The sequence below is a fragment of the Eleginops maclovinus genome, chromosome 19, assembly GCF_036324505.1.
Source record: "Eleginops maclovinus isolate JMC-PN-2008 ecotype Puerto Natales chromosome 19, JC_Emac_rtc_rv5, whole genome shotgun sequence".
Lineage (NCBI taxonomy): Eukaryota > Metazoa > Chordata > Actinopteri > Perciformes > Eleginopidae > Eleginops > Eleginops maclovinus.
Genome location: NC_086367.1, coordinates 24,003,477 through 24,023,816, shown reverse-complemented (window position 1 = coordinate 24,023,816; position 20,340 = coordinate 24,003,477). Strand labels below are relative to the sequence as shown.

General features: G+C 42.5%; 1 protein-coding gene and 1 long non-coding RNA gene across 3 annotated transcripts in view; one reads left to right on the top strand and one right to left on the bottom strand.

Annotated features, from left to right (window-relative positions):
• LOC134881330 (uncharacterized) overlaps positions 1-20,340 on the bottom strand; it is a 253,336-nt gene that overhangs the window by 178,136 nt on the left and 54,860 nt on the right. The gene's annotated exons all lie outside the window — the stretch shown is intronic.
• slc8a3 (solute carrier family 8 member 3) overlaps positions 4,271-20,340 on the top strand; it is a 62,790-nt gene continuing 46,720 nt past the window's right edge. The window contains exon 1 of one of the 2 annotated variants that reach the window (XM_063908125.1): positions 4,271-6,051. In XM_063908125.1, coding sequence (XP_063764195.1) covers positions 4,271-6,051 — 1,781 coding nt within the window. The remainder of the gene's footprint in view (positions 6,052-20,340) is intronic. The other variant, XM_063908126.1, reaches the window with a different exon arrangement.

Sequence of the window (20,340 nt, the reverse complement as noted above, 5' to 3'; positions counted from 1 at the left end):
ATATTTTCACTGGATTTGCTGGAGACCAAAACTGAGCTAGAAGAAGAGCACTGGATTTGTATCACGCAGGTGGAGAGAAGCATGTCTCCAATGAATATTAATGATGGTGGAGGTTTTAATATAAGTGCTGTGGAGTCGTGTCCTACTACTCACTTGTCACGCTTACCGTTAATAATTGAAGTAACCTATCCTTAGCATATATTTAATAGCTTGTATCACCTCCATGCTACACAGCCTTCACCAATAACACCAAGGTAATCAAAACAACCTTAATATTTAACCGTGTAGCTTTTTAAAAAATTGTATTTGCACATAGACATGTATTTCTTCATATTCCTAATTGTTCAGTTTTGTTTCCTATCCTTCAGTGTACTCCTACTTGTCCCATCCTGTGGTTCAATCCTATAACTGGTGTGCTTTAATTTCATGGATCAATAAAGGTGTATCCTATAGCTTGTCTTTTGTAATCCTAAAAATATGTTGCTATATGTGCCAAAAGTTTAGTTTCAGATATCATTTTTATAACCATAATGCCTTCCCTCAGAGCTCCTTGCTCAGGCCCACCTCTTCCGTGAGACCCTCTATGGTCCTGAGCGTGGAGCTCTGCAGTGAGACCCTCATCTCTTTGCCTATACAGAAGATCTTCCACACCAACAACGGAGGAATCTTTAATCATTTACTTCTTTAGATGACTAGACTAATTATAGCGAGACTGACCCGGGTTACAAATGATGACTTAAAAAATACGAGTTAGATTTTGGATTTAGGATCCTCTTGTATTTCACATAACAATTACCCGTCATTTAATCACCCCACTGCCCCCGCACCCCCCGGCAGGCTGTAACACCGAGGCTCTCGGCCTTTAAATTCTGGATGCTCCTTCCCTTTCTGCTTCATTGCAGTTTCTGCCACCGTGCAATAAAGAAGACAGGGGAAGGCAGCGGGTCAGCAGTGCTGCTCCGACTCTCAAACAGGAAGGAGATCTTTAGCTCCTGCAGAAACACATCCCTGCTGTCAGAAGACCCACAGAGACCATGTCTTTTACTTTTATACGTTTGCTTTAATTTGATCGTATTTTCTCTAATTGAATTTAATTAGAATAAACTGTCATGATAAAGTGTTTCTGGTTAAAGCAGGAAGGAGACACATCACTGCTGTCAGTTTTACACAGAGGGGGAAGAAGCAGTATGATTTGTTTTACCTAAGTGAAAGTATTAATACTTAAGTTATTACAAATACTTTCATTTTACATTATTATATATTTGGCATTATTATCATTATTATCATTATCATCATTATCATCCTTATTTTTATTTAATTTGTACTTATTTAATACTATTTTGTTGTATTCTTGGAGTCATGCGTTTATCTTCTTTAAGTAAAGCACAAAAGCATTAGCCACAAATTCTACTTAATTGCCAAAACCTTTTCAATTTTCAGGAATAATATGCAGTTTATTATTTCACTGGATCTATAATAATTTAAAAGCTGCAAATCAATGGTTTTCAGATCCATCGTTCCCCTGTCACTCCGTCTTGTCTGTTTGTTGTAGCTCAGCGCCGTCGCTCCTCTCTGGCTGCGCTCCATGTGAACAGCTCTGCTGATTCAGTTATATGTAACTTCCTGGCTCCTGCTGTCGTCCCTTTCTCCATCCTCCAGATCAACATCTCTTTCCAACATCTGAGGAATCTCATTCAGAGCTGAAACTCCTCCAGAAGTCTAAAGGTTTATCACTTCAGGAGAAAAAAGAAGGACTTCTGGAGAGACGTTATTGGGGTTATGATCCTTCAGAGACTTGATAATGATGCTGTTATTCATAACTTTGATCCATTGAATCTGAAATATTAGGAATAATTACACCAGGATGTATTGGGCGGTTGTGCTGATGCTTGATTCTGCAGACGTTAACACTGCTTAGGATCCAGAAATAACATTTGGCAGTATATTTAAAACTCTGTCAGCTTTCCAAACCGGGCACAGAGCTCCCAAAATATCACCTGGCAGTTATTTTAAAAGTGTTCAGACCCAGTGTCGTGCAAACAATGCAAAGCAAATAAGAAATCTGCATACAAAGCAAAACAGGAGCCCCTTAATGGATGCTTTTATCCAAAGGGCCTCGGAGGTAATCAACCTTTAAGGTTCAAAAAGGAGCACAAAATACCTCCAAGTATAAATAGTGGAACAAAAGGAAAGTGACATCCAAAAACACACGAAGCTTTAGCCTCCTGCAGAAACACATGGCTTTACATTTCTCATACAACAGGATGTCATTTTATTTCTGGAGTGACTTTCTGCGATGGCCTTTCATCAACAGCCATTTAAATGAGTCACCCGTGGAAATGGAAAGCAAATCACTTTTTTCCAAGAAATTCTGCATTTTTTTCAAATTTCCAGCACCAAACGGAAACTAAGTTAGCTAACATAGCGTAGCATTCAGCAGCTGGTGGAGACCAAAACAGAGCGAGAAGGAAAACCAGGGCGCCTGGCTGAGAGAGAGGGTGGTCGTCTTTGAACCAGAAGGTTGCTGGTTTAATCCCAGCCCCTGCAGTCAACGTGTGGATGTGTCCTTGGGCAAGATACTGAACCCTGAGTTGCTCCCGATGGCCAACTGTGTGTGTGTGTGTGTGTGTGTGTGTGTGTGTTTGTGTGTGTGTGTGTGTGTGTGTGTGTGTGTGTTAGCTTCCCTAGAGCAAATGCCTCTCTGCATGAATGAGCTATATGAAGCTATATAAGTACAGAACATTTTCCATACAGAAAGAGTAATAGTACATATACGGTTACTGTAGACGTGACTATGAGTGTCCAGTGATGTGTGTGAGATCTCGGGGGGGGTCACACACACACACACACACATACACACACACACACACACACACACACACACACACACACACACACACACACACACACACACACACTCTGGATCAAAGCGCTCGCTCAGCAGGCGTGAAATGTTGCCAAACGAAGCACTGTCCAAAATGTCGCATTGGCAAAAAAACACAAACCAGCACGGGGGGGGGGGGGGCAGGAGACTGTCAGGAGGCGAAGTGAAACTAAGGTACAGATGTCCCGTCCAAACTCATTACCCACTGAGCTCTAAATGCACCCTAACCACTTCTGCAAGAGCGAGCAGCTTCACAGAAACAATGCAGACGTTGTCAAAACTCATAACGGCCGGAGCTGAGCATCGACGCACATCAGGAGAGGACAAGTCTTCAGATGCAAACAGCTGAGGCCGAGGCAGCGAGGACATCCTCACCCATCAGCTGTGTTATTATATCTTTATTTTAAAAAAACTAGGAAACTCTCGCATACTTAATTACAAAATGCATTCAGGCCCTTTTTTCTACATTCCGACTCGTCCCTCTATGTTCTCGTTATTCTCCTCCTTCATGTGGCCCTGATCCTCTTCTTCACAATCTCACACTTTTTGTCTCCCAATTTATTTTGCTTTTCTTTTCAAACTTCAGATTTCTTTAAAATATATATATCCAACTATTTCTTAACAACGATCACTTTTTTCTTTGTTGTTTAATGACATGATGTGTTACCCACTTCCATATGTGATGTCATCCATTGAATAATGAGTTCATTGAGTTATTCCCTGTAAGTACCTGTGGTAATTATTCACTCAGAAAAAGATGCAATGTCTTTATTTCATTATTCCAATTGTAAAGCCGTCTCTCTCAAACGAGTTCATATTGTTTGCTGGATTCACGATACAATGTCTGATCGATAAAATGTCAGAAAAAGGACCTGTAGTTTTGGTGATTTGTCCTCTTTAGAGCTCTTTTAATCGTCTATTAATTCTTTCAAAACGTGTAAAGTGCTGATGGTTACCCTGTTCTATACCGGTGTATAAAGCAACAGTATTACAAAATATAATACTTCTTAAAATACAACCGTCTGTAACTCGGGTTCATTTGGTCTGCAGATCATTTTCTAGATTATTAATTGAAAAGTGAGCATCCATCAGTTTCTCAGAGTCCAAGGAGGTGTCTTTAAATGACCCCAAAGATATTCCCTTTGATGTGATATAAAACAGCGAGAAGCAAAAGATCTGAGGCTGAAATGGAATTGAACAATATTTCAGCCTGAAAATAATGAGAAATCGAATATCAAACCAGACGCTAAGCCTTTGCAGCTGGATATGAGAGTAACCCTGTGATCTGTCTGTGTTCAGGTGGTGGGCGGAGACGAAGCACAGCCCAGTGCTGGATCCCGGGGCGTCTGTCCGCCTGGTAAGGACCCTTGAGACGATAGAGGGTGCATGGAGGGTTCAGGGCCCGTGAAGCCGGGGTCGTCAGCCTGCCTCTGGGTGTGGCTGCTCTCTGCTGCTGTCGCCTTCCTGTGCACGGAGGCCCGGACCACCCCGAGCCCCCTGGTCACCCCCAGCAATGCCACCTGCTCAGGAAACTCCAAATGCAGAGCGGGGATCATCCTGCCCATCTGGTACCCCGAGGACCCGTCCATGGGGGACAAGATCGCCCGGGTCATCGTGTATTTTGTGGCCATGATCTACATGTTCCTCGGGGTGTCCATCATCGCGGATCGCTTCATGGCGGCCATCGAGGTCATCACGTCGCAGGAGAGGGAACTGGTCATCAAGAGGCCCAACGGGGAGACCACCACCACCACGATCCGGGTGTGGAACGAGACCGTGTCCAACCTCACCCTCATGGCCTTGGGCTCCTCAGCCCCTGAGATCCTGCTCTCGTTGATCGAGGTCTGCGGACACGGGTTTCAATCCGGAGAGCTCGGGCCGGCTACGATCGTGGGCAGCGCCGCCTTCAATATGTTCGTGATCATCGGCCTCTGCGTGTTGGTGATTCCCCAAGGCGAGGTTCGTAAGGTCAAGCACCTGCGAGTGTTCTTCATCACGGCGGGGTGGAGCGTCTTCGCCTACATCTGGCTCTACATGATCCTGGCTGTGTTCTCCCCCAACGAGGTCCAGGTGTGGGAGGGTCTCCTCACTCTGGCTTTCTTCCCCATATGCGTTCTGCTGGCGTGGATAGCGGACAGACGACTGCTCTTCTACAAGTTCATGCACAAGAAGTACCGCACCGACAAACACCGGGGGGTCATCATTGAGACGGAGGCGGAGCGCTCGAAGGGCATCGAGATGGACGGCAAGATGGTGAACTCGCACTTCATGGACGGAAGCACCGCCAGCAATCTCATCGGGTTGATCGAGAGCAAAGAGGTGGACGAGTCCCGGCGAGACATGATCCGAATCCTGAAGGACCTGAAGCAGAAGCACCCGGAGAAAGAGCTGGATCAGCTGGTGGAGATGGCCAACTACTACGCCCTGTCACACCAGCAGAAGAGCCGCGCCTTCTACCGCATCCAGGCCACCCGCATGATGACGGGCGCCGGAAACATCCTGAAGAAGCACGTGGCGGAGCAGGCCAAGAAGAGCATCAGCGTGCAGGAGGTTCACGTGGAGGAACCGGAGGAGTACGTGTCCAGGATCGCCTTCGACCCCGCCGTCTACCAGTGCTTGGAGAACTGTGGCGCCGCGATCCTAACCGTCACCAGAAAGGGCGGCGACATCAACCAGACGATCTACGTGGATTACAAGACGGAGGACGGCTCGGCCAACGCCGGGGCCGACTACGAGTTCTCCGAGGGCACGGTGGTGTTCAAACCGGGCGAGATGTTCAGGGAGATCAACATCGGCATCATAGACGACGACATCTTCGAGGAGGACGAGCACTTTTTTGTGCGTCTGGGGAATCTGCGCGTCCTGGAGACGGAGGACGAAGTGCTGTCGCCCAACAGCCTCCCGTACCCCAAGGCCATGCTGGGCTTCCCCGCCGTGGCCACCGTCACCATCCTGGACGACGACCACTCGGGCATCTTCACCTTCGAGAGCGGCTCGGTGCACGTCAGCGAGAGCATCGGCATCATGGAGGTGAAGGTGCTGAGGACTTCCGGAGCGAGGGGCACGGTCATTGTGCCGTTTCGCACCGTGGAGGGGCTCGCCAAGGGAGGAGGGGAGGACTTCGAGGACAACTACGGAGAGCTGGAGTTCAAAAACGACGAGACCTGGTAAGACGGCTTTTTTATTATTGGTTTTGCGTCATGGTTCTGCGGCGTTGGGCTTTTATTCATGTGATGTCGCGCAACTAACGTCTTAGAAAAAGGGGAGTTTTTGAATCTGTTTTTGAATTACATAATGGAAAGGACTGGAGCTGCAGTATATCCAAACTGAAGTGACGCGATAAATATAATGTTTATGCCAGTAAATGTACTTAAATTAAAATGACTAAATGCATCAACTTATTAAAGCAATTAGCCATTCATTAATATTTGTGTTTTCAATTTATTTATCTTTAGAATAATTTATCCCTTTTATTTTATTTTACATCATTTTTTAATTTGAAATACACATTTTTATTTTGCGTTTTTTTTATTTAACTAAATGCATTTTTAAACTTGTATTCATATTTTTGCATTTGCTATACAACTAAACTTATATTTGATCCATTTTTAAATAACTTTTGCTGCATTTTATGGCAGATTTTTCATTTATTTACCTTTACCTTTTACATATGCATTTATTGTTAATTTTTCAAAAGCAGTTTTGTCTGACATCAGACTGCATTAAATATACAAACATACCCACATCTCATCCTTTTTGAAGTCACTTTTGGTACATTTAATGGCATATTTCCTACATAGCTTTCATGTTATGAATGTGTCTGCTTCCCTCCTCCTGAACACACCTGTGCAGAAACCTTGTATATAAGATTTGACAGCTCCCTTCAAAGCTACTCAGCCTTCCTCCTGACACGCGTCTTCTTCAGCGTTTGCTTTTGTCACTTAAGCGTCGTCTTCTTCGCCTCCTGACATAATTTAATTTAGATCGTACTCCGGTTACCGTTTCATGAGCTGTTTGCACTCATCTCTGTGGATTCAGAGCGCTTCCCTCCTGACATGCTGAGACATCCCAGTGTCTTCCTGTCAAGAGAGTCTCACTCAGGTGTGTGTGTGTGTGTGTGTGTGTGTGTGTGTGTGTGTGTGTGTGTGTCATGCTATGGGGGATTGAACTCTGGGATCCGACTCTGCAACAGGAAGTCCTTCAGTGTACTCCTCCTCGCCGCTCTGATCCCCGCTGCTTCTGTTCTGTTTGAGCGTCAGATGTTTGCTGCTTCTTCATCTTGTGTGTGTCGCGTCTGCTTCCATTGAAGGAGAGCAGCATGGAGGAATAAGAGCGCTAGAACACAGATAGACGGAAGATTTCAACAGGCACATGGCCGTATCAGTACATGGCAGTCTTTCAGGTTAGACTGTGTCATAAAGAAACACTAAAGGAAGGTAGGGCTGCATGAATTGGGAAGAAAAGGACATTTGGATGTGAGGAAATCCATGCAGTCTCTGGTCAACATCATCCTTTCTGTAGCCAAAATATGTCCTTTTTCGCAACCAAATCTTCCTTCTTAGCCGTCTTCCTCCTCTTACTCGCACATTTTTCAAACTAAGGCATGCTACTATCAGTCTTTCGGGTCAGATTGTGTCATAATGATCACAAGAATAAAGTAAAGGATGCAAGATTGCCTTTTTCTTCCTGTGATATTTAATGCAGTGTGAAAAAATCCCAAGCATTTCCACAAGATGAAGAATATGTTCCTGTTTTTGTGGAAAATCATCCTTTCTTAGTCAAATTTTAACCTAAATTTGCTTTTCTTTTTGCAATAAATCTTCCTTTCAGGCTATTTTCCTCCTGTTTCTTGCATTTTGTGTTTGTTTCTGTGCATACGGTAGCTTGTATGACACTCACTTGTAACCAACTCTGTGTATCCGAGAAACGTAGATACTCATAGATTGTTCTGCGATGCATAATTCATGTGGAAAACAAGCATTTCCACCAGAAGAACACATACATGTTTTATTCGCCATCATCCGTCGGTAGCAGCAGATTTCCTGATGTTGCATTTCTTTTTGCAACCAAATCGTCCTTTAGGTTATTTTCAGGTTGTGTGTTGATGATTTAGAGTTCTTTGTGGTTTTGTCCAGATCTTTCGCTTTGTGTATTGAAAGAGTAAACAATGTTCCATCAGAGGGGCTTCTCTTATAGATTTGCCTGCAATATATAAAATGCAATGTGAGGAAACCCATGCATTTTGTTTTGGTCACCTGTTCTGTAACCAAAATATTTTGAGTCTTGACATTCCTTTTAGCAACCAAATCTTCCTTTTCCTCCATTTTCCGCCTGTTTTCGCTCATTTTCAGGACGTTTCTTGAAGATTATCTGGTACCTTTTAGTTGTTTCCTTACATTTTAGAATGCTGATTATGCTTGTCTGTGTTTCTGTGCAGGCAGACCCTCAGGACACTCTGCTGCGACACACTCTGTGTCACTAAGGAGCCTTTAAACAGAATAAATCTTGTTATTTCAGAAGGACTTTCCACACAGATTGGTCATGGGAAATGATCTCGTTTTGTACCGAAAAGTGCTAGTGTTGTTGGACATGTTGCCCATACTGCGATTTACATTAATGGTGCATGCACATATTGCAATTCCAATGCAGAAACTATATATTGTGCAGCCATAACTGGAGATGTGTTTCCTCCTGGAGCTTGCAGTTTGGTGGGAAGCGCCTCAGAGCTGAGAGGTTTTATGTAAATGTTCTGCAGCCTTCTCATCCGTGCACGACTCTGCACTACAACACAGCGGTGCACATTTGGCAGCGTTGCACTGACATGCTGTACTGTAGTGCGATCAGCATCACGGTCATGTATTGTATGACTTCCTTTTGTCCCGCACGTGTAATCCAGGCCTCTGGGAGGAGCGGGCTGCCGTGTGTGCAGCGCTGCGCCTCAGAAATATTGATTTGTTTATTTCACAGCTTGCATCTCACACGCTGGACTGCAGGCGGTGAATCAGAGTGACATGCCTCTCTGACATCCTCCCCCTCCACAGATCAGAGCCTCTCAGGGGTCTCTCGGGCTGGTTCTGGGCCCCAGGGTGCAGGACTCTGAGGGTGTAGAGTCAGGGTGATCAGGGGACTCCTGGGGCCCGCTGAGCTCCTGGGGATTGTGTTTGATTTATGTGAGAGGAGCTTCATGTGGAGAGGCTTATATTATGAGGCTGCGGCTGCATCGATCTGCCCGTTGTGCTCCATGTTCCTACTGTGCAGCACAACCTGACATGCTGAGAGCTGCCGAACAAACAGACTTTACGGTCGGATGATTATCACTTCACAGCGTGTCGAGGTTTCAGAAAAAACTCAAACGATTGTGGACAAATAAGACCTTAAAGGGGCCGTATTCTGCTCGTTTCAGGTTCATACTTGGTATTTGTTCCTTAACATATCTCTGTCTCTCTACAAAAATATAGTACGAGGGCACTAATTACGGCCTTGCCCACTTTTCGGGGAAAATACTGAATTAAAATAATAGTTTGATCAAAGTATAAATGTGATCAAATGAAAAAAAAAGATTATTTAAACAAAAGTTTGTAGTTTTTTTTTTGTGTCTTTTTTTTGTTGACTTATAAAAACGCCCTACAACTTTACAAATATTTCTGCAACCTATTTGCTGATGTCCCACATGTCCTTTTTATTTATTTAATTATTAATATTATTTTTTTTTTGTTGAATTATTTTAAAACTATTTAAATAGTTATTTCTATTTATTTGATATTTCTTTAATTATTGTATTTTTTCTTTCTCTGGTTTCTGTTTATAATGCCTTCAGTTAAATGTCAGTATATGAACATGGATGTGACGGTCCTTTTTCTGATGTTTTCAGAACTGTTTTTCAATAAAGCAAAGAAAGTCTCTTTAGTAACGCTCAGTGTTTAATAAAGGACATTATCCAGTTAAGACAATGGGAATATCTGATGCGCACGAACACGCGCGGGAGCATTAATATGAAAACGCTTCCTCTCCTCTTGAGAGACTTTTTGCCGTTACAGAACTCCCGACAAATCTCCCGAAATTTCCATAACGACTCTGGGATGGAGATGAATGAGATGGTGTGTGTGTGCGTTCATAAAACGAGACAAAGAGGAGCAGAGGGAAGTGACAGCTTCATCCAGAGATTCATGAGGACATTTCCATACACAAAACAAAGGGGATGAATGTGTGGAGTATTCTCTGAGAGGCGTAATCACTGTGATGCTCCTCGTGCTGCCTTCAAAGACCTCCTCGGGGTGAGATCATTCAGAATACATTTGCCTTCATTGCATTCTGACTGGAACTGTGAGTGGAAATGTGTTGCTTTATTGGCATTAATGTTGGAATAAGAGAAGCGTTTCTTCTTCGGCACAAACTGGTTTCCTTCTTCTTGTGTCACCTGATTAATGACGTCTCGTGTCTGAAGAGAAGGACGTCTTTAAGGACACCGCAATGCTTCGGCTTCAGTCCGTCTTCTCTCCTTCGTCCTGCTCTACGATGCTTTGACTCCGGCACCCTTTGCCTCTTCATCCAGAGACAGTCCTGATCTGTGGCTCTGGAAAGCATCACTCCAAGTCCTATCCAGACCGTAGTTCGGAGGAAGATAATAGTTTCCTGGGTAGCTAACAGATATGAACTCACTGAGCAGCCCCCAGCTTTTTGAATGTGTGTAAATGGGTCAAATATATCTAGTGATTATCAAGTCAAGAATTGGTACAGAAACACTTCTTTTTGAGACCCTCAATCCCTCAGTGTAGACGTCAGAAAAAGCTGAATGTGACTGGTTTGAATAGCTTGTTTTGTCTCTCCCAGTTCTCAACATCCAAAGCCCTTTAATAAACTGTAGTGGTGCAGGAATGAGTCCTAAAACACGGGAATGAATCAGCAATATACCACTTCCTGTCCCCTGGTCTGAAGGTCAATGGTTTCCTAAATGTGTTTTTGGGTGTTTAGCTTAAAAGCTCTGTCTTCTTTACATTGAATGATTGAAAACTAAATTCATCTATAATCCAAACCGTTGAAGGGTTTAAAACTGGTCCGAAAACCAAAACAGGGAGCTGAAAGACAGTAAAATGCTCGGTGAGTTAACAAAAGCTGCAGTTTGGTGATCATCGCGTCCACTTTAGTGAAGTTGAGCTTTAAAGACGTCTTTGGTTCTTTAAATAAACTGCAAAAGCATTTTCTAAGCTCCCATAGATCCTCTTTATCATCCCACTGGTGAACAGCGCGTGGGCTTCTGAGGACGGTCCTGGTCTAAAGGTTGCCGGTTCTCTGCCTCCTGTGACCCGGTGGGGGGGGGGGGGGGGCAGCTGCTGGAGGACCCCCGTCCCCTGGGACCTGGATGCTGCCGCGGCTTCATAAACAGCGCTGTGCTCACACCTGCAGGAGCACGACTCGGCTGCTCGTGAACCTGCAGGTTTTTATAAACAGGCGTCAGGCGGGAAGGAGGCTTCCTGCCCCCCACCATCTCTCCTCATATAACCTTTATACCTTTAAATGCCTCCCCCTCTCTTAGACGGCAGATATTCCACTGTGCAGGATTTCATTTTACATTTAGTTTTTCTCTTCCTGCAGCTTACCTGGACCTATATGTAGTATTTGAAGTACTTTTACTCAAGTACATCATTCCCGCCCACACTTCTGTTAACTGGAATACGTCCTTGTGTTTTGCACGCTGCTTCAGGGTGCTGTTCCCACTTTTCTACGAGCTGAAGTTTGTTTTGTAGTATTGCTTTTCACACACGTCATAAGATGTACAGTACAGATTCACGAGAACATGTCTGAGAAAGTATCTTGTAGCTTTAGCTCCTGCTTACTAATACTCCACACACACACACACACACACACACCACACACACACACACACACACACACACACACACACACACACACACACACACACACACACACACACACACACACAGGCGGTAAATATCCTGGCCCTGCTGCCTGCTGTTTGTTCCTCCTAGTTTGTCACTGCAATTAAATAAAATCTTATTTATAACAGGATTCTGTGTGTGTGTGTGTGTGTGTGTGTGTGTGTGTGTGTGTGTGTGTGTGTGTGTGTGTGTGTGTGTGTGTGTGTGTGTGTGTGTGTGTGTGTGTGTGTGTGTGTGTGTGTGTGTGTGTGTGTGTGTGTGTGTGTGTGTGTGTGTGTGTGTGTGTGTGTGTGTGTGTGTGTGTGTGTGTGTGTGTCCAGTCTCTCCTCCTAATGGAGTTAGCGTGGCGTTAAGGTGTAAAGCTCTAATGTTTTCCCAGATGAACACCTCACTGTTTCATAATCCGGTTTAAATCTGAAGTACAAGACGTGCGGCCGGCTCCCACACTCTGATTCATCGTGCAAACTTTAAATAAGTTGCTGGGAAAGTGAGTTATTTTAGTGCTCAGTGGACAAAATAGCTCTAATACTTTTCCTCCAGAGATCTTTCAGGTTAGATTTGATGCAGAGAGCAGCAGCTTCAGATCGATGCAGCGAGAGGAAGCTGCACGCGCTGCTTCTAACCTGTCTTATTGTTCCTCCCTGGACCAATAATAGGAAAGCATATGAGAGTGCAGAGTGTGTGTTTATCCCAAATGTAGATTAGTGTGTGATTTGGACTCCAAACTCAAACTGTCCTGCAGGCAGAGGACGGGATCAGGATCCTGGTTCGGGTTTTGTTATTTATTAAATGTAAATTCGTCCACTTTTCTCCATTCCTGAGGCTTTTCTTTTGCACTACACTTCCCAGAATGCACCTCTTCTTCAGAGCGTTTTAGTTAAGGTATGCTTTCTTTATTGACCTTAATTTAGGGCTTTTATCAGATTCCTGTTACTTTGTTGGACAGATAATCAATGTACTTGAGTTTTAATGAATAACAATCACTGCACCGAGACATAAATAATATATAAGCTGATTTATTTTTATAAAAAGTGCGGATTAATCCCCTTTCTTTTCTCATTCACACCGTTAAAAAGGTGATTTTAGTGCTTTTTTATCATGTGAATTGCTAGAGAACTTTTTGTAATTCAATTCTTATTTATTGAAAAATAAGTGAAAGCTGAACAAAACAAAATGAAGTCAATAAGAATTAAACATAATTAAAAATGTCTTCTTCTTTGAGCAGAAGATTAATCAAATACATTATTTAGCCATGTTATTTCTGCAGTCTGTGTGAAAGTACTCATTAATAAATAATAGTTTGTTAAAAAGCCCCCCCCCCCCCCCCCCTCTGTGAGGAGAGGCTTCATCTGAGGGATGGAGGAGAAGTTTAAACTCAGAGGTCGACTCGTAACCTTTATCCCTCTCTCAGAAAACTGTTCGTCCTCTCTCTGCAGTCTCATCCATCTCTGCTCCGTCAGGCTGAAGCTGCGACCTCTCTGACCTCTGACCCCACACACACACACACACACACACACACACACACACACACACACACACACACACACACACACACACAGACCTGTACTACAGTCTCTAACTTCTACAAAAACTCTGGAAGGTGACCCTGCATGTCAGGCTGCTCTCTCTGGTGCACCTGTAGAAGTTGCCGGGTTTTTACTTTAGCTTTTTTAATAAAATGTGGATGATTATTACTTTTATGTTTTTACTGAGGCAGAACTTTTAACTTTCAATAGAATATTTCTAAAAGGAACTAGATTCAGAAAATATTATAAAGAATTAAATCATCAAAATATTGAAACGTTCGCAGAGAAATAAAAATAAATCCGATTAAATAATTGAAAACTAAATAAATAAAATAAGATTTAAAAATAATTAAAAACGTAAATAAAAATACAGGGTCTCTAGATCCCCCTCCCCCTGTTTGTGGACATGCTCAGGGACTTCCTTCAGAGGCTGCAGCATAAAATGTGCCAGAACGCATCAGTGCTTCTTCCTCCTGCATCCCTTTCCCCATGCCTCCTCTTCCTCCTCCTCCTCCTCCTCCTCCTCCTCCTCAGTCTCCTGTTCTGCAGAAACAGCTCGACTCTCAGCCTCGGTGCATCAGCTGTTTTGAAAACTGCTTGATTTGAGTTTCAGTAATGAAGTTTCCTCTGGAGGAGTTTCACACGCAGCAGGATTTCTCAGATGAGGTTTTTTTATGATTTGCAGTTTGGTTTCTATTTTTAGACGTGATTTCTGCTGCAGATGATCTTATCCCAGAGTCTTTGAATCTCATATCTCTGATCAGTTTACGCTGTTTATGATGTTTTTGTGAAAATGCAGCAGAATGGTAGTGCAGAAAAACATTCAGGGTCTGTTGTGTTATCTCGCTGTGCGTTTTGAAGAATTTCTATTTTCTTTCAAAACTTTATCTTTAATATTTCTGTAAATTGTTATTCTATTGTTTGAATCTTTTTTCCACATTTTTATTTTGTCTTAATTTTACATTATTTTTTATTATTATGGCAAATTCTTATTTTTATTTCACTTTGTATGTTTTATTAGATGTTACTGTAACTTCTTATTTTTATCTTTATTTAATTGCATTTATTTGTATTGAATATTCTTACGTAAGTAATTATTTATATATTTTTATTTATTTTATATTTGTTTATTATTATGAAAAATACATTTAAATTTTTTAATTATTTTTATTTATATATTTTAATTTATTTATATTTGTTTATTATTATTATGGAAAATACATTTGAATTTTTCTAAAAAAACTTCTATTATTTTTTATTTGTATTATTTTATTTATTTTACTTCCGACTTCAATCTCTTTTCTCAATAATTATATTTTATCTCTTGATTACTTAATGTCCCTGCTGAAGTTATATTTTACTGTCATACTCTTTATTTTAATTTTTATTGTAGATAATTCTATTACCTCGTGTGTTTGATCTGATTCTCCCTCCTCTCCTCCTCTAGATCCCTTCTTCTATTACTCTGATTTCTGATGTCTCTGCTGAGTTTAACTCTTTGTGCTCTTTTATCCTGAAAGCTCGTGTTTTTTAGCTTTCTTTCGATTCCCCAACTCTCCCATAAGTTTATCTCTCTTACTCTCTCTCTTCTCTAAAGGTCGTACTTCTACCTTTTCCTAAGGTCTCGTCTTCTACTTACTTTCTGAGTCTTCTACTTACTAAACTGAGTACTCTACTTCTAAGTTAGTACTTCTTTATTTCTCTGAGTCTTCTACTTTTTACGTCTGATACTTCTATTCCTCTAAAGTGTCTAGTACTTTATCTCTACTTAGGTTGAGTACATTCTATCTTTAATTAAAGGTCTAGTATAAGGTCTGAGTACTTCTACTTTACTTAAAGGTCTGAGTACTTCTACTTTTACTTAAAGGTCTGAGTACTTCTACTTTACTTAAAGGTCGAGTACTTCTACTTTAACTTAAAGGTCTGAGTACTTCTACTTTTACTTAAAGGTCTGAGTACTTCTACTTTTACTTAAAGGTCTGAGTACTTCTACTTTAACTTAAAGGTCTGAGTACTTCTACTTTAACTTAAAGGTCTGAGTACTTCTACTTTAACTTAAAGGTCTGAGTACTTCTACTTTAACTTAAAGGTCTGAGTACTTCTACTTTACTTAAAGGTCTGAGTACTTCTACTTTTACTTAAAGGTCTGAGTACTTCTACTTTACTTAAAGGTCTGAGTACTTCTACTTTTACTTAAAGGTCTGAGTACTTCTACTTTAACTTAAAGGTCTGAGTACTTCTACTTTTACTTAAAGGTCTGAGTACTTCTACTTTTACTTAAAGGTCTGAGTACTTCTCCCCCCTCTCTCCCTTTTCTCTGTTCATTTGCCTCGCTGTAATTTCTCCTCCTCTCCTCGGCTGTTATTTATTATTTAAACCCTCAGCAGCCCCCCCCCCCCCCCCCCCCCTCGTTACAGATGTCGGCCTACTTCTGTCTGAACCTGTGATTGGGATGAAGCACTCTGAACCGACGTCCCTCAGAGAGGCGGAGGCATCAAACCAGCCGCTCTTTATTTCCCGTTACAGGAATATAACGTTCATATTCCTCTGATGTATTTTATGCTCCTAACGTGACTTAAGTGAGAGTATTTGTCAAAGTGTTCCCTTCAGTTTCAGATGCTTTTCCTTACAGGATGATGTCGTTTTCATCCAATTAATCAATTAAGTGTTTGCCTTTGCTTTCATAGCCGCACAGTGACACGTTCAAGTGACTGTTTCTGTGTAAATACTCACATCCAACGACATCGAACAGAGGAAAGCAGCTTTTTTTACAACAAATAACCCATTATTTATCAGTTGCTTTTTTAATTAATTACATTTAAAGTCGACATGATCTCGGCTGCAAAGTGACTAGCTTTCTGTCTCACATTTTGGGGAAGCAGTTGAAGTTTAAAGAGGCCCTGTTCTGCTTTTTGGGGTGTTCCCTCTCCTGTAGAGTGCATGTAAATGGTCTGCAGAGGCTGAAATCTCTTCTTTCCATTTGTTGTAATTAAATAAAGACCTACATTTAGATTAATATACAGTTTGCTACCCCACATGCAGAAGATAAGCAGCGTAATTCAATAAATGAGCTTTGATCTCAGCTTTTGTAGAGAGCATCGTGTGCGTGGTAGAGCTTCTCTTGAAACGCTTATTTTTATATATTAAATTGTAAATCTGGTTCCTTTTGATGAAGCACGACATTGTCCTCTCGTTCCGTCTCGTCCTGTCACTTCTTCCTGCTCATGAAATGTTAACTTGAACAAGCAAAAGCTGCTGACACGTGATATAGCGCCCGAGTCCTGCAGCCCGGCATGCAGTATGCATGTGCAGGTTCTTCTGCAGAGCAGTATTTATAGAAAGGGTAAAAAAAAAAGCCTCTCTAACCTTCGGACAGTGTCAGAGGAAACGAGAGGGTGTCCTCCAGATGTAAACTCCACAAAATACATGTGCCTTCCTGCCACCGCGCTGGAAGCTGTCATGTTAGATTTCATCCAGATCCAGCGCTCTGCAGCAACCAGGAAACATGTGGGAGGAAAGAGATGGAGAGGCAAGAGGAGGGTCACACGAGGAGGAAGGAGAGGGTCCAGGGCAGAGAGTGAGATAAAGCATCAGGGTTGCAGTGGAATGGTTCAGAATCAGGTCCTATGTGTTTGCACAAAGGACATAAAGATAACCTCAAGGGAATCCAAAACCATGAAACACAGATTTTAGCCTCTGCAGACCATTTACATGCACTACATCCTATAGAACACAGTACAGGAGAGGGAACACCACAGAAAGCAGAAGAGGGCCTCTTTAAAATAAAGCCTGTGTTTCCACGGCTGACATTAAGTCATCAAACGCTGTCACTCCTCTCAGATCAAACCGGCATTTCTGTGCGACCTATAGATGTGCAGAAAAGCATGCTGGGAGGGCATGCCCCCCCCCCCCCCCGCCCCTCGCTCTAGTTTCCGTCCCCTGAGATTTGAAACCTCTTGTTGTTCTGTTGTTGTTTTCCTCTGAAAATAAACCCTTTGAAGTTTCCTCTAAAATCTGCTCTAGTTCTCTTTAACCCTATTTATAAAACAGCTAATTGTGCAATTAGCTCCGTGTGGATCCGTCACAATTAGCAGTCGTAATGAAGCTGTTTTTAAAGATTAAACCGACCTCGTTAGGCGGACTCCGACGAGGGGATTTGGCGTGAAGATAAAGGAAGGAGAGGACACTTTTTCTAATCCTTATTTAAGTAATTACAATTAAATGGAAAAGTACTAATTCTGCCGAAACATCAGCCTTTATAAGTGATGTAATATTCAAAAAGATATTGATTTAGATAAATACAAATTAAATACTAATACATCAAGAGAGTGAGAGAGTGAGAGAGGCGCTCCTGGTTTAACATGCTACAGCTCGTCTTCCTGAAGCTAATGGGAATCTGCTGCTGTCATTTCATCCGAATGTCAATAAGGAGCAGTAAAGAGTTTCTGTTGCTGCTGATGAATGCAGAGGAGGAGGAGGAGGAGGAGGGGGAGGGGGAGGAGGGGGGGAGGAGGGAGAGAAAGCAATGAATGTGGAGAGTAGAGAGGAAGGACTGGGGGGAGATACAGATTGATGAGCGATGGCTGGCTGGGAGTGAGATTTCATAAGCAGCTGTAGATGTTCTGCCTCCAGCTGCAGGTATGAAGCTGAGCTGTGTCACAGGAGCAGAAACACATGCATGCACTGCGGGAACAGGAGTCTGATTTAATATATCTGGGAATAAAAGGCGGAAATATATCTGTTTATTTCCCCAAACTCCCACTGACTGCATTCCCATCACGTGTATTATTGCAGCAGATGTCAAAAATAAGATGTAGGAGTCCTGATTACTTATTTCTTTGGGATTAAAAGCCTGAATAATGATCCAAATGTTATTCTCCCACTGACTTCTGCAACGCAATCTGACTTTTATTCATCTAATGCATTGATTTACATCATTGTAACTTGAAAAATATGGAAAAAAGGTTCAAAAAAATTTAGGCTGTTCATCGATTCAGATATCTATTGGATTACTAACAGGATCTGCTGATTCATTTATGAAAGTAATTGCTTTATATTGCATATTTAAAAAGACTTAGTGCTCTGATTTTGTTCTGTTCTTATGTAAATGCTCTCCATAGTGAATGTTCTCTTTGGATTGAAAACAGTGGCCTTATGCACTTGTTGTTTTTAGTCTTTGTGATGCTGCTGCGTGGTTACATCCACAAATTGCACGCCTTAACAGCCTCTTGAAGGCAGTGCATATGCCTACTATCGTCTGTGATTGCTCTAACTAAATGCCCTGATCCTTAAATATGACCCCACACACACACACACACACACACACACACACACACACACACACACACACACACACACACACACACACACGATGTTTACCACTCCCTGGCAGAGCTCTGAAGCCACAGAAGAAGAAACTCAGGTGCTTTCTTGTGTGTGTGTGTGTGTGTGTGTGTGTGTGTGTGTGTGTGTGTGTGTGTGTGTGTGTGTGTGAGCTAGAGCTCTTTTCTCTATGACTAATATATGAAAGCTTGAATAATTGAGCTCTTATGTAATGGTAATTGCAGTCCATAAATAGTGATTCACCTTTGGCAGAGCACACACACTCCATGTCCACGCCGTGTCCTCCTGAAGCCGAACAAACCGCCTGAAATCTGTCCGCTAGATTCGCCTCCATGTCTCCGCAGACTTTGTGTCTTTAAGAGGCTTTTTCTTCAGATTTTGGTCTGTCTCAGTCTGTCAGACACACACACACACACACACACACACACACACACACACACACACACACTCCGAGTAGTGATAGTTTCAAAGCAGAGCCTTGTGGAGTATTGAACAGGCGCCTCAGTGAGATTGCTCTCTTTAATTGCTGTGGAGGCAGGACAGCAGAGGAACAGCTGAACGGTTTCATATGCTGATTTCCCTCCAAAAAATCTCCAGAAATGTTTAAAAGCAAAGTAGAAGCAACTCTGAACGTTAGTATTTACAATAAAAAAACTACATTTTCAACATTAGCCTCCTTTAGCTTAGCGGTGGAGACGTGAAGTCATGTGACCGTGCTGTAGTTCCTTTATAGCCCAACATTAGCCTCCTTTAGCTTAGCGGTGGAGACGTGAAGTCATGTGACCGTGCTGTAGTTCCTTTATAGCCCAACATTAGCCTCCTTTAGCTTAGCGGTGGAGACGTGAAGTCATGTGACCGTGCTGTAGTTCCTTTATAGCCCAACGTTAGCCTTTAGCTAGGAGATGCTGCCTTCAGGGACCACTCTATAATTACCAGCTTTATTTGAGGCTGAATACATTTTGCAGCAGGAGTATTTTTGTCTGGTTTTTGGCACTCTGTGTGACCGGACACCTGACGGGTCACTGGCTCTTTACCCATCATGCCCCTCTATTTAAAGCTGCTTGGCAGGGATGCTCCCAGTCCTCAACTTCCTGCCAAAAAAAAAGCAGCGATAGTGGCTTGATGAATGTTTGGTTCATAACCGTGATGCGACTGAGGGACAGGGGGGAGGGGGGGGTAACGATTTAATCACGGTGTAATGGATGGAGGACATCGTTCAGGCCTGGATTAGTGCAGGTGTTTTCCACCCCAACAATACTCTGCTGATGGATCTCATGTCAGCGCGGAAAGTGATGCTTTAATCTGCACCGCCATTCATCTCCAGAGCAGATGCAGCTCACTCTGCTCACAAACTGCACTCAGGGTTTCATTTTAGTGTGTGTCTACGGCTGCAGGTCAGGCTAATGTTCATTATGGATTCATCTGGAGGGTTTTTTACCATTTAATTGACTAACATTATTAGTGTGATTATTTTAAAGCTCTTATGTCTGTAAATATTGTCTAAAACCCCAAAGATATTCAGTAAACAAACGACAAATATCCAGGTATTGGACGTCAGATTGTATAGAAGTCTAGGAGAAAAAAGACACTACTTATTGTCTGTTGGAAGTCAGTGTGAGTCTGTTGGAAGTCAGTGTGAGTCTGTTGGAAGTCAGTGTGAGTCTCTCAGTCGTGATTTTGAGTCTCTTTG